At 38.7% G+C, this 15802-nt stretch overlaps 1 protein-coding gene across 1 annotated transcript in view; it reads left to right on the forward strand.

Moving 5' to 3' along the window:
* ush2a (Usher syndrome 2A (autosomal recessive, mild)) overlaps nucleotides 1–15802 on the forward strand; it is a 303135-nt gene that overhangs the window by 231611 nt on the left and 55722 nt on the right. The window contains exons 54-55 of the mRNA XM_072689926.1: nucleotides 1671–1869; nucleotides 14548–14655. Coding sequence (XP_072546027.1) covers nucleotides 1671–1869; nucleotides 14548–14655 — 307 coding nt within the window. The remainder of the gene's footprint in view (nucleotides 1–1670; nucleotides 1870–14547; nucleotides 14656–15802) is intronic.

Below are 15802 nucleotides of genomic sequence, written 5' to 3' on the forward strand. Positions count from 1 at the left end.
CGCGCCAGATGAAAGAACAAACCCAGCTCTCCTTCTGTCCCATTTTAGATCAGGTGATTATTGTGCTCCGAGGTGTGCTGAGGGAACAGCCGGGGAGGTGGAAGTGAGGGGGAAACGGCCCTGTCCTCACCACAGTTAGAATGCTCACTCAAAGCTCCAGGCCAAACAGGCCTGGATGATCCAGTACCTGTTTGGGATTCTTCCTCACCCTCTTCCTTCTCAACTGACTGCATCTTAAATCTGGTGCTTCCATGTGCATGTGTCCACACGGGAATGCAGGAGAATATAGTATACTGTTGATAGCTGGACTAGAACTATTGAGAAATTAAGATAAAATTGTATAAACATTTGCCCTCAGTGGAAAATTGTGAACTTGATAGGTGTATGGTTGTTATTCAGGCTCTATTTAATAATGCGGTCCTGCATGGCAATTTATTACGTATATTTAGCACAAAATATGTTAATTACTTTTAAGTATTTCCGTAATAGAACATTTGTTGTGTGAACACAGTTCACATGAACTTTTTTCTACAAAATGAATGTAAAAAAAAAATGCTGTGACCTTTGTCCAAATAACACTCTTTTTGGCGGCAAAACAACCCCAAAGCATGATAGATCCACTCCCGTGATTCACAGTTGGCAAGGTGTTCCTTTCATAAAATTTCATTTCTTTTCTACAAATGTGGCCAAAGAGTTCAAGAGTACAAGGTTTGAAGAGTAAGGGAACTTGGTAGCCTGGTAATTTCATTTAGGTGACAGTGAAGAACACAATTGATGGCATGCCACATGCCTAATAATCTTTGCAATGTCTTTGCAATGCTTAGTGTGTGTAAACGTTAGCACAAGCCACATTGATGATTTTAAAAATATTTCATTAATCTATTTGTATTATTTTTGTTACATTCGAAAACATCTGCACATGCCACTTTTTATTCTTTTTCTCAATATGATAATCACAAACAGTTATGTATTCAAATGTGTTTTTGAACTTTTTTATGATAGTTCAGAAACACACAAACATGTCATTTGACAGGGCTACATATACTGTAATGATCAGGGGAAGTTTTATGAATGAGGAAGGGCTTTTAGGTATTGTACAGGTATATTTTTGCTATATCAGCCACCACTTAAGTGAAAGAATGTAGTACACAGTACCCGAATTGAGACAGAGGGTGTAAGTGGAGTGAGGCGGGCCGTTGAGGGGTGGGGGGATTAACTTGTACACCTGCGAGCGTCGCTCCCAAACAGTTGCAATTATTGTCGGCCCCAATACAAGGGGAGCAATTACCCGGCGGGGCATGGGGCCGCTGAGCCGCCTCTGTCGCAGGGAATGAGGATGCTGATTTAATCTCAGCGGACACTCGGTAGGCTCACGAAAAGCACATCAGGCCACTGCCCGGGCCAGGCTGCAAACAACCGGAGAACAGGGGAAAGGAGGGGGGGCAGAAAGAAAGAAAGAACCACCTTAACCACCTCTCACGGCCTTCTCCTAATAGTCTGCCACTCCTAAAGACAAGAGCTGAAACCACTAGTGACATTCTATTAGAGTAGGATATCCAAGCCTCCATTAGGGCAAATTGCTCTGTAATTCTTTTTGTGTGTGTGTGTGTGTGTGTGTGTGTGTGTGTGTGTGTGTGTGTGTGTGTGTGTGTGTGTGTGTGTGTGTGTAGGTGGTGGCAGTGACTGTCCAGGGGGTACCGGAGGGTCTTGCTGCTCCCTCAGTCAGTGCACTGGGGCCCACAACACTGTACATCAGCTGGGTGGCCCCGACCAAGCCCAATGGCATCATCCGCGAGTATCGCCTCAGTCAAAGCGGGGTGGGGGTCATCCACACTCACACGCAGGGGGAGATGGCCTACACTGTCACAGGTATCTCACTGTCTGTCTGTGTGTCTAACTTTGACTTGACAACATGCAGAGAAGTTAACAGTGACAACTGTGACTAAAAGTATGTTCTGTGAAAGCTGTCTGAATACAACTTCAACCTCTTCACTATCATAACATATGTATTAGTTTCTAATTCATTTATATAAAAAATGATTAACTTTAATTGACTGATCTATTATCTTTGGTCTCTTTGTACAGCTACTACCAGCAAATAAGTTTCATATGTCACGCAAAACTTTGTATCACCAAAATGACAACCTTATAGGGGTTTATGACTTGGTTATTAATCCTAATGCAAAAACTATTTTCAATTTTATTTGGCAACTGTTTGCTTGAGCATATTTTGTGGAGTCCCCCAGGGGTCTATATTAGCACCCTATGAAATTTATGCATGGCAATAATGTAATTATAAGAAATCGTTTGGGCTAACATACAAGTTACAATTACTTAACTTTCAAAAGTCAGTTTATCATGAACTTCTGACAGGTAATGAGTCAAAAAGTGAAAAACTGAAATGAAATGGAAATACAAGGTTTTGGCGTGACAGCAACAATTTGTATGCAGACCCTCACAAACACATGTCTGTGCCCCAAAAAAAGGAATAATGGAACCCTCTACCTGAGGACCACAGACTGAATGAGAAATTCAATCTGATATCTATATTATTATTTTTTATTGATAATACAGCCCTACAGTGCACATGCCTTGTGTTTTAATGATCCAGTGTCTAGGCTGCTATTTAAAGGCTATTCGATTCTGCAGTTAAACATTTTTTAGGATGTTTTTTTTTTAGAGGTCATTTGCCACTTTTATAAGTGTCTTTGTAAAGTGTCTTCCAGTGGCTAACCTGGTCATTTGGATATGAGTTGCTTTAAAATGCTGTATTAAGTCTTCCAATGTTTGATACATGCACAGTAGTAAACAGTATTTTTACTGTTATATATCATTTTTGTTATTTTTGTCAGTATTTTTGTGTTAAAGGTATTAACTGGACCATACACTTGTTTTTATATCAGTAGCCAATACCCAAGCCACCTTAAGGATATGGGTATCCTTAATGTTTTCTTTTTAAGAAACATCTTTCATTTTCTTGCATTAACTAATAATTATACAGTAAGTTATACAGTACTGTAATTTTGTTATTGATTTTTTCTTTGGTTTCTCATTGACCGCTCTATGATTTTCAGGCAAAACACTCTTGTATATGCATGAGAAAATATGTTACCGTAAAGCTTGATCTTGACATCACTGTAAATCTGGTGGTAGGTTAGTACACCAGTAAAAATACATATACTTTTCAGTTATGGACACTTCAGTTGTGCTCTGGCATTACTGTGGATAATAAGGCCTAATAAGAAAAATGAGCTATAAACAGAAGAATGTCTTTGTTTTGTATGCAGACAGCATACAGCTGGGTCATACATGATGTGATCTGCTCTTGAGCCACTAAAGGAGTGAGAATAAGAGAGATGTAAGTGTGTGTAAGCTTGTCTCGGTGTGTGTGTGTGTGTCTGAAAGTGAGTAATGAATCTATCTGGCAGCAAAGAGCAGCCACTCCCTGGCCTTCGCGCCACCGCCACCTGCAACGGCAGCAGTAACAGAGCAGCAGCCACAGCGTCCCCTCCGCGCCTCCACCCTTTATTTATGCATGCTGTTTTCTGGAAGCAGTCTAATGACTGAATTTACACCTGATTCCCGCAATGAGCGGGCTACCCTGCCCATCACCCGCCAGGGCCCCCGTGATTTGTGGGACGTCTTTTTATCTGCCTGCGAGCGGAGCTGTGTTTCTGGCCCCGAGCCATCCGTGGCTGGGCCCAGAATCCACGCGGGATGGGGGTGGGGGACACGCTCGTGACTCCCACCTCCTCCCACACCGGCCCAATGCATGGCAACGGACAGCTGCACAACAGCCAGCTCCTAGCGCACACTGAGAGAGGAGTCTGTGCTGAAGCCTGAGGAAATATGAACAATACTGACTACTGGCCTGTGTGGTGGAAGGATGCTGCATTGTAAGGAAGTTAAATAGTGATAATGGTCATAAAAGTGATCATAACAGAAGGGTTGGTAGTAGTCACAGTGCTAAAAGTTGTAGCAGCATAAGTATTGAGAATGCTGATTATATAATGAGTTTTATTAGTAATGTTATTAGTATTAATATCAGAGAAGGGCACAATCAAAGTAACCTTAAGATACTGCTACAACTGAAAATGTAAATTTCCAGCACTTACAACTCCTATGACTCCATTGGCGAAGTTCAGTGTAACAGATGGACGAGGCTATTTCTAACTAAATTAGAAAAAAGTTTAGTAAATTACAATTGCAGCTAAATAAGTGCAGTTCTATGTTGTTTGTACCTAAATTCCTTTTCAACCTAATTGCATAACTAGTACATGCAGTGTAATGCGAAGTACCAATACCTATTTGAGTACTAATTGTGGAGGACGTTCAGCCTGCTGAACTTGAGGGAGTAAGGAAACAAGTTATTTAGTTACTTACTTAGTTTAGTTACAGACGAGCTCCATCTAAAATATCTGCAATAAAATAAATAAGATTAGTGCCAAAGGCAATGTCATGTGGCAAATACATCATCAACCACACTGTAGAACAGCAAATATCAGCATGACAACATCTGAAATTATATATATTTACACAACACAGTTAACTTTTCTGCATGTTGTCAAATATGAGCTCATTATTTTTCTTGGGTGTATTAGTTTGTTAGAACTGTATTAGTTTGTCATCTGGAGGCTGTAATTTAGCCTGGCTGCCTCTCACTGAGTTATTTATAGGCTCTGAAATAATTCTATATTATAACCATTCAATGCATGAATAACACAACATTGGTGTGCTCAATAATCTGTAAACACATGGTGGAGGTAGTTTCAAAACAACAGTTAAGTAAATAAATACTGTCCATTTATGCACAGATTCATGTAATACTGCTTCTACTACAGTACTGCAGATGTTACATGAGTAAAATCTATTTCATTTGTATTGTGCTATTAACCCTTCTATTTAATCATCAAAAATAAGTTTAGATGTATATATTTTTATGTACTTGGGTTGGAAAGCTCCGCTTGATGCAAAAAAACAATAGGATTACATTTAATTAACTGTATTCACATCTATTGTAGTGGCTCAGGGGCGTCATTAGACCAATTTCCTGTGGATGTGACCCAGTAAAATGACGGTGGCAAAACGTCAACTATATCCTGGATTGCTATGCAGAACTACAGGACATGCCATGCAAAGGCACTACATTTCCCATGATGTCCCACAGCTTTTAAACAGTTTCAGAGTCTGTGTAGTACGATTTTACAGAGTAATAGACATTTGTCAGCCACGCAACAAACAAGGTAATGATACCGCATGGCTATGTTTTCTTCATAGCCACTAATAACTATGTATAACCTCCCAACTACTATTTTAACCCTCTTACTACTATTTTAAGTGCCTTTATTATGCTGCCCTCTTGTTTGATTTTGCTGCTGTAAAAACTGACTTTCCCTGTGGGATAAATAAAGTGATCTATCTATCTATCTATCTATCTATCTATCTTAAAATAGCTACATATTAGACCACTGAAGCAAAGGTATTAATTAAACTAGCAAATGCATTAGTTGTATATGTTAGCATAGGCTTTATTTTTGCTAGCTAGTAAACCGACATTGATGACACAAGCTTGGAAAAATATTTAATGGTTATGATAGAGCTTGTATAAACGATAGCTGAAAAAACTACCATTATTATGCCTTCCTTTACTAAAAATGATGTTAACAGTAAGAATAATAATAAACACTATTATATTATTTTACATTTTAAAACAATTTATGTAAATAACCCCTATGCAAATAGTACATATGTGAATTAAGTGTCTTTCTCTGGGGGTAATATGATGCATAATTCATGCAGTGCGCTTGAGAAAGAGGGAAAAGAGAGAGAGAGAGAGAGAGAGAGAGAGAGGACAAAAGCCAAATGCTAGTTGTTCCTCGCCCGCCGACACTATCAATGACATGATTATCAAATCTGAGCCGGGCACGTATTTTTTGGGAGCGTCTGATCTTCTTCCAGTCACAATTAATATGAATGAAAAGGCGTGCGGAGAGCCTGTCCTCAGAGAGCGAGGCGGCTCGGGGAATGCTAAACCCACTGTCAGGAGGAGGTAGCGGCAACAGAAGGCATCCACATGCCTTCCTTTGAGCATGCTGATGTCCATGGGAAATCATCTTCATTTATCCAAGTATCTTTTAGTAACGTTTCGCTTATTTAGCATAAGTGGTTTGTCGGTGCTGCGGTCTGATCTGAGTGTAGCAGGTTGGCAAGGTGAGTTAGGACGCAGGCGGGTTTGTCTGACCGTGTTTTATTGTATTTCATCGATCAACCAGACATAAACATACACTCTTAAAGTTACGAGTTTAAGGGGCTTTACAGGGTTCTGTAGCGATACCATAGAATGACTACTTTTAGTTTCATAAAGAAGCATGTTTGTAATGGAGAAGTGTGCATGTGAAGAACGGTCTAAAAAACTTTCAGTTGGTGTAGCGGTTCAGGGACAGATTTCCTAAAACAAGCACTAATTACAGATGTAGTCTATAATCTACAGGTACTTTATGGCGGTGGGGGTGAACATTTGAAGCATCTTCAGAGCATCCCTGCAAACCAGTGCAATCACAACTTGCCTTTACAATCACCAGCAGGATATACATAAGCCCCCTAATAGAAAAGTAGACAAGGACTATGTATGCATGTTCTGCCTGGGCTTAAAAGTATGGCTGTAATGATTACAAGATTAAATAAAAATAAATCTTATTACTGATGAAAAAGCAATTATTAGCTTCTGTCTTGCAACATTTTTATAATAAAAACTGGACATCAATAAATCTGCCCTGTAATAGAAAAAGAGGGATCCTGAATGGAGAATGCTAACTGAACTATGTACTGGGCTTAAAAGTAGGGCTGTGATGACTACTTGATTAAAAATTTATTCAAGTAAAAAAAAAATAATACAAAAGAATAAGCAATGATTCGTTGAATGTTTCCATAATGAATGCATCAAATCCATTCCCATAGCCGCTAGTCTCCAGCCACTAAAGAAGCCTAAAGCAATGAGTGGGAACTTCTATTTTGTCATGCAGTGTTTAACAAAGCAAGTATAGCCTCAAGTAAAGCCTCAAGACTCTTTGGACTGTTTGGCCTCTTTTTAAAGGTGTCCTAGAATAGAAAACTGCTTCAAACTAATGAGTTTGAATCTGACAAACATGGTTGTCCATTTATTGAAAATAAATTCCAGAAGAACCGAAACTGTGGTGCAAGATGTACCATTTCCAAAAACTGGTATGCAATAGTCTCATTGACTAATTTTATTCACACTCCTACAATGTCCATACACCCAGCCCACTAGCAACAGTCTTTTAAGCCCAAAAGCTGACATAACGTGGTAAAAACAGAACAGCCACTACAGGAGAATATAGTGTTTTTGACAGTGATTAGTTAATTGTCTGAGACAAAATGTGCATCAGTAACACTGGAGAGCAGCACATCCCCACCAGACTACTTAATACCGCTTATAGAAATATGGGTTGCTGCATGAATCAGGCCTCATGAACAGCTTTGCCCGGGTCACCGGCTGTAGAAGGGGAGTTAAAAATCCGTGTAGGGAGTGGGCACCCATGCTAGACTAAAAGCTAACCCTAGCTAACCGCAATGTTCCTGTAACAGTGCTAAAAACAAAGCTATGATATGCTAAGTGGCACGTGTATGAGCCTTTGTAGTGCAGAGCTCATCAAATTATTCACAAGCCCACCATAAAAGATGCAAAGTCGCATGCTTACTACTGATGTATCAACAAGAACAAGTTGAAATACTGAATACATGCATTCTGTGGCACTTCTAAACCTCAGACAGCCCTGCTTAAACATTGCATAGATCTTATATCCATCGATGTTATGTGTAGTGATGCAGGCCTTTTGTGGCTTCCCTCTAGTTCGTCATCTTCTGGCCTGTTCTCTTAAAAGCCTCAAATCCCACCCCACAGTCCTCAACAGCGCTCAGCCACAGGCTGCCCTATGTACGCCGGAGGGACTTCTGGAAGGCTTTGTGTCTTTGTAAAATAAGCCTGAAACTATGGGGGGGAGGAGGGGGCTTTCAAACCACTGAGGCTCCCCAGCAGCCCTCTGCTGAGTGAAGATATTTGGGCTGGGGGCCTCTCTGCGCTCCTCTAAAGACCCATGAGTTGGCAAACACGGCTGTGGGAGAGTGGAGAGCCAATCAGCTGCTTCGGGATCCTGGGCATGAATTGAGGGGGGAGCGAGGGGATCCGATGGCAGATTTGGCCGACTGGCAGCGAGGCTCGTTTAGGAGTTGGCGAGTGATGATGGCGGCCTGGGCTGCCTGGCTGCACTTGTTTGGGTGCTTTGCTGCTGCTGGAGGAAGACAAGGCAGAGAAGGGCCAGGGGTTTCCCTTTGTGGAGAGGGTGGAAAGAGCGGCACCAAGAAGTGTGGCACACTTCTGTGTCCAACACCATGCTGAGTCTCTAATTCACTGTTCAGTAAACCAACTACTGAACATGTACAGTACTGTGTAGAAGTCACTTTAGCAAAAAAGAAACACATAGGTAGTTAGAGTGTGTATAAGAGGACTGGACACAGTATCTAAGGTTAATCAGAGTGCGGACATTGACTCCAGCAGACCTCGTTATAAGAGCCTAGCTAAAGTGAAAGGAGTCAGAAGGTAGCACAGACATGAGGATTCCCTGAGCCAACAAAGGCATGTTAGAAGAAGCTGTAAACTCTCTGTTCCTTATAGGCAAGTCTGTTCACTCAATGGCCATCTTTACAATGCCGCCGGGCAGTTATTTCCAGGCATTCATATGAGATCAGGCTTCAAACTCTGTACATGGGAAGATACCAAAATTTCAAAGTTTCAAAAAGCTATGTTAAATCACTGATCAAATCTGACAAAAACCTCATGAATAGTTTGTAGCCTTTAATTAAACAAAAAGGTACAAAAAACATCTCGAGTTGTTCTGGCTACTGGGCTTGCGCAAACCACCCCCCCCCCACCCCACATCAAGGGGCATAACCAGCTAGCTGATTGGCTCATTTTGTTAAAATGTGGGACAATATATGTAAACTGGTCTCCTCATTTATAACATATCTGACTCTGTCCATGTACTTAAATTATTTTCCTCTCTGCTTTCCTTGGTTTTGTACGATATATAACTCATGGCCTGATTAGCAATTGGAGCCACATGCTACCAGGTCAGATAAAAAACAGGGACTGGCAACCTTACCAAAATACTGTGTCAAGTGGGGTAGTGAGGTGGGGTTGTTTTTGTTGGAAAAATCCATCTTAGACCAGTAGATTCTTATGTGGGCACTTCCTCTTAAGACTGAACACCACATTAATGATGCTCAACTTCAGAATTCTGTTCCTGTCCGTTCCTCTTCCTCCTAAATACCCCCTGCCTTAAAGCAGCACTTCAACTTGGGGAATATGAAGGAAACAGATCTGTTCACCCTGCAGCGGAGGAAAGATTGCTTAGCCTAAACATTATAAAAATGAGCTTCTTCTCATATGATCAAAGAAAGTGAAATATTTGGTAATGGGTGACAGCAGGACAGATATAGTGCAGTGCAGTGTGAGTTGCCTCGCAACTATGAGCCAAGCGCCTGAGCGACAAAGCCTCTATCCATCTGCCTTTTGTTATTGTAATGAATAATGGCCCAATAAATGAAAGGCATCATTAGTATTACTTTTAAAGTGGGTCTCTGTCCCACAGGGATAAAGGGAGGAAGACAAAAGCGAAGAGTGAGGCACAGGTAGAAAGACGGAATTCTTTGAAACCGGAGCCTGAATAATTGCTCCGCGCTTCATATGGCGACATTCACTCTCTTCCCTCCACACCAGCACAAGTGTTTAAGTGTAAGGGAGCTTAAAGATTGGACTTCAAACAGGGCTTTCTATTCATTTTAATACAGAGCGCTCTGTGTGTGTGTGTATATGTGTGTGTGTGTGTGTGGATGATACAGTGCTGCATTTGCAAACAGAATGTGCTGGTAGTAATTGACCTCAGTGTTGGAATAAGTTAACCTTGACTCAGGCACTCGCAGCATCTTCAGAGGAGGCGCCATGAATCCAGTGAAAGTGCAGCCGCACAACAGCGCCCTTTGTTTAGGCTTAATTACCAAATTATCTGCCTGAAGATGAGAGGCAGAGAGAATTATTATGCCTTCAAGACATTCCCAGAGTCTTTCCTTTTCACACAGGCAGCGCGTAGATGCATATATGCTTTTTGCCTCAGAAGATACACAAATTAGCTGTGCTGAATTAACTCCAAAATCCCAGTGGGTCTAAAATATGTATAACTCTTCATTAGCCTGAATGATTTAATGCTCTCAATTATATAAATTACACTGCCACCCATGCATTTAATTGGACATTTGTAAATGAATTATTAATGTAGTAATGTATAGTACGTTTGCAATTTTGTATTTGTGTTGCCTCATGGAGATCACATCATCTGAATCAGCCTAGCCAACTCATGATTTTCTCTGTAATATATATATATATATATATATTATGACCAGAAGCACATAAAAACACACTCTGCCCTGTATTTACTTACTTACTGGAACAACAACAACAGCTCAGTCACACTGCACACACTAAAGACACCCCACTCACAGTACATTTAAATTCACATTCTATCCAGTTATATGTGAATAGTAAACATCTCTATATTTCACAGATGATATACTGTATTAAACATGTATATTGTAAACAGAGCAATAATGCATGTTTAGTGTAAGTTAATGTGGATATAATCTGTATGTTTTCTGAATATTTTGTATATACATATAGGTCATCTTAGAACATTTTTGTTGCTCCATTTTATTTTCAATTCAAGATGTTCTAAAAAACATAACTAACAACTGTGTCTAAAATTGGCAAAAGAAACAAAACATTTTAAAAAACAGAAAAAACTAATAAATACAACAAATAAAAATTATATATTATAATAATTGTATAGTAATATATTAAATAAATAATATATTTGCGACATGCTAATTTTTAATATGTACATTTTCTATATCTAATAAGCTATTTTTATAATAATATGATATTTGAAAAGAAGAAAACAATATTAAATTAAGTAAATTAAGTAACACAAATACACAAGTAGTTATTTTGTATAAAGATTAAGTGAAATCAGGTGTGCTGCTGGTGGTAGATTCGAACAATCATGTGAACTGGCTGGAGGTATCAAAAAGAGAAGCCAGGGACCAAACTTGTGGACTTGCTCAAAGATATCAACAGCTTTGCTGAAGATGTTCTTGTTATGTATATGTTTGTTTGTATATATTCTGATCTTATATAGTGTTTTTTTTTTAATCACATTTACTGATACAACATTTTTTTTAAATAACAGAGATATCAAGAGTAGATATCAAGAGTAGATATCAAGAACAGTAGATATCAGTAATCAGATAATCAGTAAATAAAATTCATGAAGAACCGTAGCCTCTGTAAATAGCCAAGGATTCTGAGGATGGCTGAGGGTATAGAAAATTGAGAGGGTCAGATTTGTCATTGTCTCAGCTTCTCTTTTGACAAACCTTCCCAAGGTGCTGGTGTGAAGCCGAGGTAAAGCAACCTTTGCGTAAAATAAAAAACAGCATGTTTTTCTATTATTCGTTTTTACGTAATGTCCCAAAAACAGCACATTTACGTGTATCTGCATATTCAGTCTAAAGTTGTATAGCTCCGCCCATTCACACTGAAGTAATGTGTTTCAGCCTGGACCATTTTTAAATGAGGCACAATACAAGGCAGCCAACCAGAACATCATTTACGTTATGTAATTAGGTATATATCTTAAAGTAATTAGGTATATATTGTAAAGTAATTAGGTATACATCATAAATAATTATGAGTATATTTTAAAGTAAGTGGATCTATAGCTTAAACATATAGCTTAAAGTAATGAGGTATATATCTATATCTATAAGTATATCTATATCTCAAGTAAATATATAGTAAGTAATTGTGCAGGCCCACATTATTCTTTTGGCTCTTTGTTTTCCGACAGTAATTTTGTGTTTCACGTAAATTGATCTATTTTTTGCTCTGTCGATCTGAGCAGCCCTGAATTCCATTAGTAGTGGAAAGCTGTATTTTGCTCGGCTTATGATTCTGCATTGAAATAGTCCCACTTTCCCGCACAGGCTGTAATTCAAGTGTGCTGGTATTTTGCAAATGAAACGGTCAACAATCCGGATGATTTAATGCCATACAGGCTCTAGTGGGCCTGTCCCCATGCAGAGACCCTTCAAAATTGTTTTCGGGGGCCTGTTCGGAGCTGCTGTTACTTTGTCGTGGAACAGAGCACCAAGTGGCCGTGATGTGACACTAAAGAGGAACCTCAGCCTCTTCTAAATTCAACCTGATCAAGGAGTGAAGAAGGGGGAGGGCAGTGAGAAAGGGGAACCTGATCCTGCAAAAGACATTGGGGGTAGCCTGCAAAGCCCCACCGTCACATGGAACCCACAAATCGCTTCATAATCCCCTCCTAGCTGGGCAGTGTGGGGGAAAAAGAAAAGAAAAAAAACATTAAGTAATTGTAGACAGGAAGTCATCACTTAATTATTTAGAGGCGTTATCAATGCGGCAGGGGAGGCGAGGGGAAGCGTCCCGGCTCTTTCTCCTTCAGTCCGATACCTTCGGGGAAAGGAGGCGAGCAGCCATCATCTTCTCATATTCTCTAATGCAAACAGTAAATGGCAGCTTGTCAATAAAAGACCTTTTTATGTCATTTATTACCCCACACTTCCTCATCGCGCTGTTCAGAACAATTTGGATGACAGTTACGGCATTGTTTCACTTTGCGTTAGCTGCGCACTACAAATGGGCCGGCGTATGCGTAACAAGGGGCGAGCACTAAAATGATTGAAGTTCCCCCTGTCTTTTTTTTTTTTTGACACCCCTCTTCATATATTTATTTATTTACCTTGCCATTTTTACATTGAAGTGGCATGTCTCTTAACCAGACTTAGAGTGCCCCCTTGAGTTAATAGAAGAACGTAGAAGTAAGAAATGTTTTTAGGAGATATTTGCATTTTAAGGTGACCGTACTTGAAATACATTTGTTTGTTTTTTAATAAGAAAACATGCATGACCATAGGACAGAAATAAGAGCAGAGAGACTGAATGAGATGTTGAACTGTGAATGTTATTAACGGCATAAAAAAAAACTTTTAATGTCATCAGAATACTGAAGACAGACTTCACACATTTTAATACACCAGTATTGTTTGTTTGCTGAATTTAGCACATTGGACAAAAATGCAAGCACAAAATATGGTTTATGCAACACTTTTATTATTTTATTGTGTCATGCATGATAAATGTACAATTAAATACAAATTGTGCCTGTTTTCAGAATATATATTTTAAAAATAGACATCTTTTAAGAACACAAAACAAAAAGTGAAATAATGTATCTTATAAACTGAAAGAAATTGAATCTAAACGCCCATCTCCAGATGTGTAACCCGTAATTTTGACCAGCATAACAGCACAAAGCTGCAGAAGCACATGCACCTGCTTGGCTTGTTAGTATGCCTTCCAACCGCAGTCATTTAACCCAAACACAGATCAATGTTTTCAGAACGCCGAGCCGTGTTTGGGTTAAGTAAAGAATTTTGTGGAGCATACTAAATACAAGGGGACAGCCGCTGAACAGCGTCTTTATAGCACAGCGCTTCCATTGCAATGCGAGCCACGTCTGGGTGCACGCTCTGGCATGGTAAATAACTTTAATGTAATGTAATCTGTTGTGATGCTGAGTAATTTTCAGTTCGTGTATTTTAAGCCATTATCTTGAAAGCAGCACAATAATAACTTGTATGTAATGTAAGCAAATTATATATTACATATATATATATATATATATATGTATATATATATATATATATGTATATATATGTATAATATATGTAATTTTTATTTCACTTGTTTTACAATGTGAATCTGGAAATGTGAATGGCCAAATTTCAGAGTTCTATGATTAATGGACCAGTAGAAATGCTCCAAAGTGACATTTTACATTGACTTCCATTGAAAGTTGAGACATTTTTTCCTTCTCTTGTTAAATTGCCATTTTGATTTTAGTTTTTTCTGTGACAGCGATGTTATGTAAGAAAAATGTTTTGTTGATTGAACATGATGGATTAAAGTGGTGTAACTTTTTTTTATTTTATAGCAAACAAATTCTTTAAAATACAGGTCATAGATGAATTGTAATTTCAGCTATTTAATTTAATTCAGTTAATTAGTCCAAATGATCATTTTGTTAAGAATGTGTATATATATATATATATATATATATATATATATATATAGTTAAAGTTTGAAGTTCAAATTATCATTTATATAATTATATAACTCAAGATGCTGTATAATAGTGTAATCTGTAATCTATGCAAATATTTGCATTGTTATTTTTACATGTATTTACTTCACTCGATGCAGCCTGTTTCATTATAATTCGTCCTATAATTTCCTTATGCACGCATGCGTAAGTCCAGAGGGTGCCCCTGGATCTCAGTGCTCTTTAATACCCTTCAGTGTAATGTGAGTGTATGTGTGTGCTTTTGCAGGGTTGCAGCCTTACAACAACTACAGCTTCCTACTCACGGCCTGCACGGCGGCCGGCTGTGGAGCAAGCAAGCCATCTATGGGCCGCACGCTGCAAGACGCACCAGCAGGTTTGTACACTTTCTCTGTCATGTTTTCTCCCTTGCAGGCCCGCTCTCTTTCCACATTTTCTGCTTTACATTTTCACATTTTCATTTGATTGATTTTCTAAACGAGCTCTTTTATGAACCTCTATATGTGTCATGTAAGGGTGGGCAATGTGGTAAAACACATTAAGCTCATGGTAGTTTATGCACACTTTCAAGATACATACATTTAAACTTCTCTCATGCTCTTAATTGGTGAATATTGTCTACAGTTGGACAAATTGTTAAAAATGCTAAATTGCTAAGAAGTGTTTAAAATGATTACTGCACTGATGATCGTTATTTCTGCTGTGGACCCACCGTGTACTGTGTATTCTTTACTGTGCCGTGTTTTTTGGTTGTACAGCTGTTGTATATTGTACAGTTTGAATTTGACATGATATGTTTAACTGTATTTTAGTTGTTCAGAGATGGCCAAGTTTGAATGGACAAAATGCACCAGCCGAACAGCAGCAGCCCTTTAAAAAGCTTTAAAAAAATACCTCAGCATTTAATAAATCAAACTACCTAAGTAAGAATAGACCAAAAAATAGGCAATTTATAAACATTAAAGGACTAGAGATGCGTGACGATATCAGAATGATGTTGGTATTGGAGGTTTGTGATATCAGAAAGATGTTTATATACATTTCTAACTGAGGTTATATGATGTACTTACTGTACTCCAGAACACCAGAATGTATATTACGAGTATTCAGATTTATTGGTTTATTTATAATGCTATGTTTGAAGAGCCTTTTCAACCTTTTCCTCATTTAAAGATTCTTTCAATTGAATGTTTTTTTTTTTTTTTTATCACCTACAGACCCATTTGTAGCACCTCTGTTTTAAAGAGCATATGTACAGCAGAAATATCCGATCACAATTTTCCCACTGATCCCTTTCTAAACGTGATATACTGAGGTGAATATCCAATAAGCTACTATGCCGTTTATGCAGCAAATATACATGTATTGCTGTTAACAGGCTCTCTATACAGTCATTTTGTTTGCACGCTCTCTAAAATTGCTTAAGACATTCTGCAACAGAATATTGTGACTTAATTCATCACAATAATGTTACGATATCGGCATATTGCCCACCTCTGCTGTTACGCCTCCTCCATATTTAA

Source organism: Salminus brasiliensis, chromosome 10 (genome assembly GCF_030463535.1).
Source record: "Salminus brasiliensis chromosome 10, fSalBra1.hap2, whole genome shotgun sequence".
Lineage (NCBI taxonomy): Eukaryota > Metazoa > Chordata > Actinopteri > Characiformes > Bryconidae > Salminus > Salminus brasiliensis.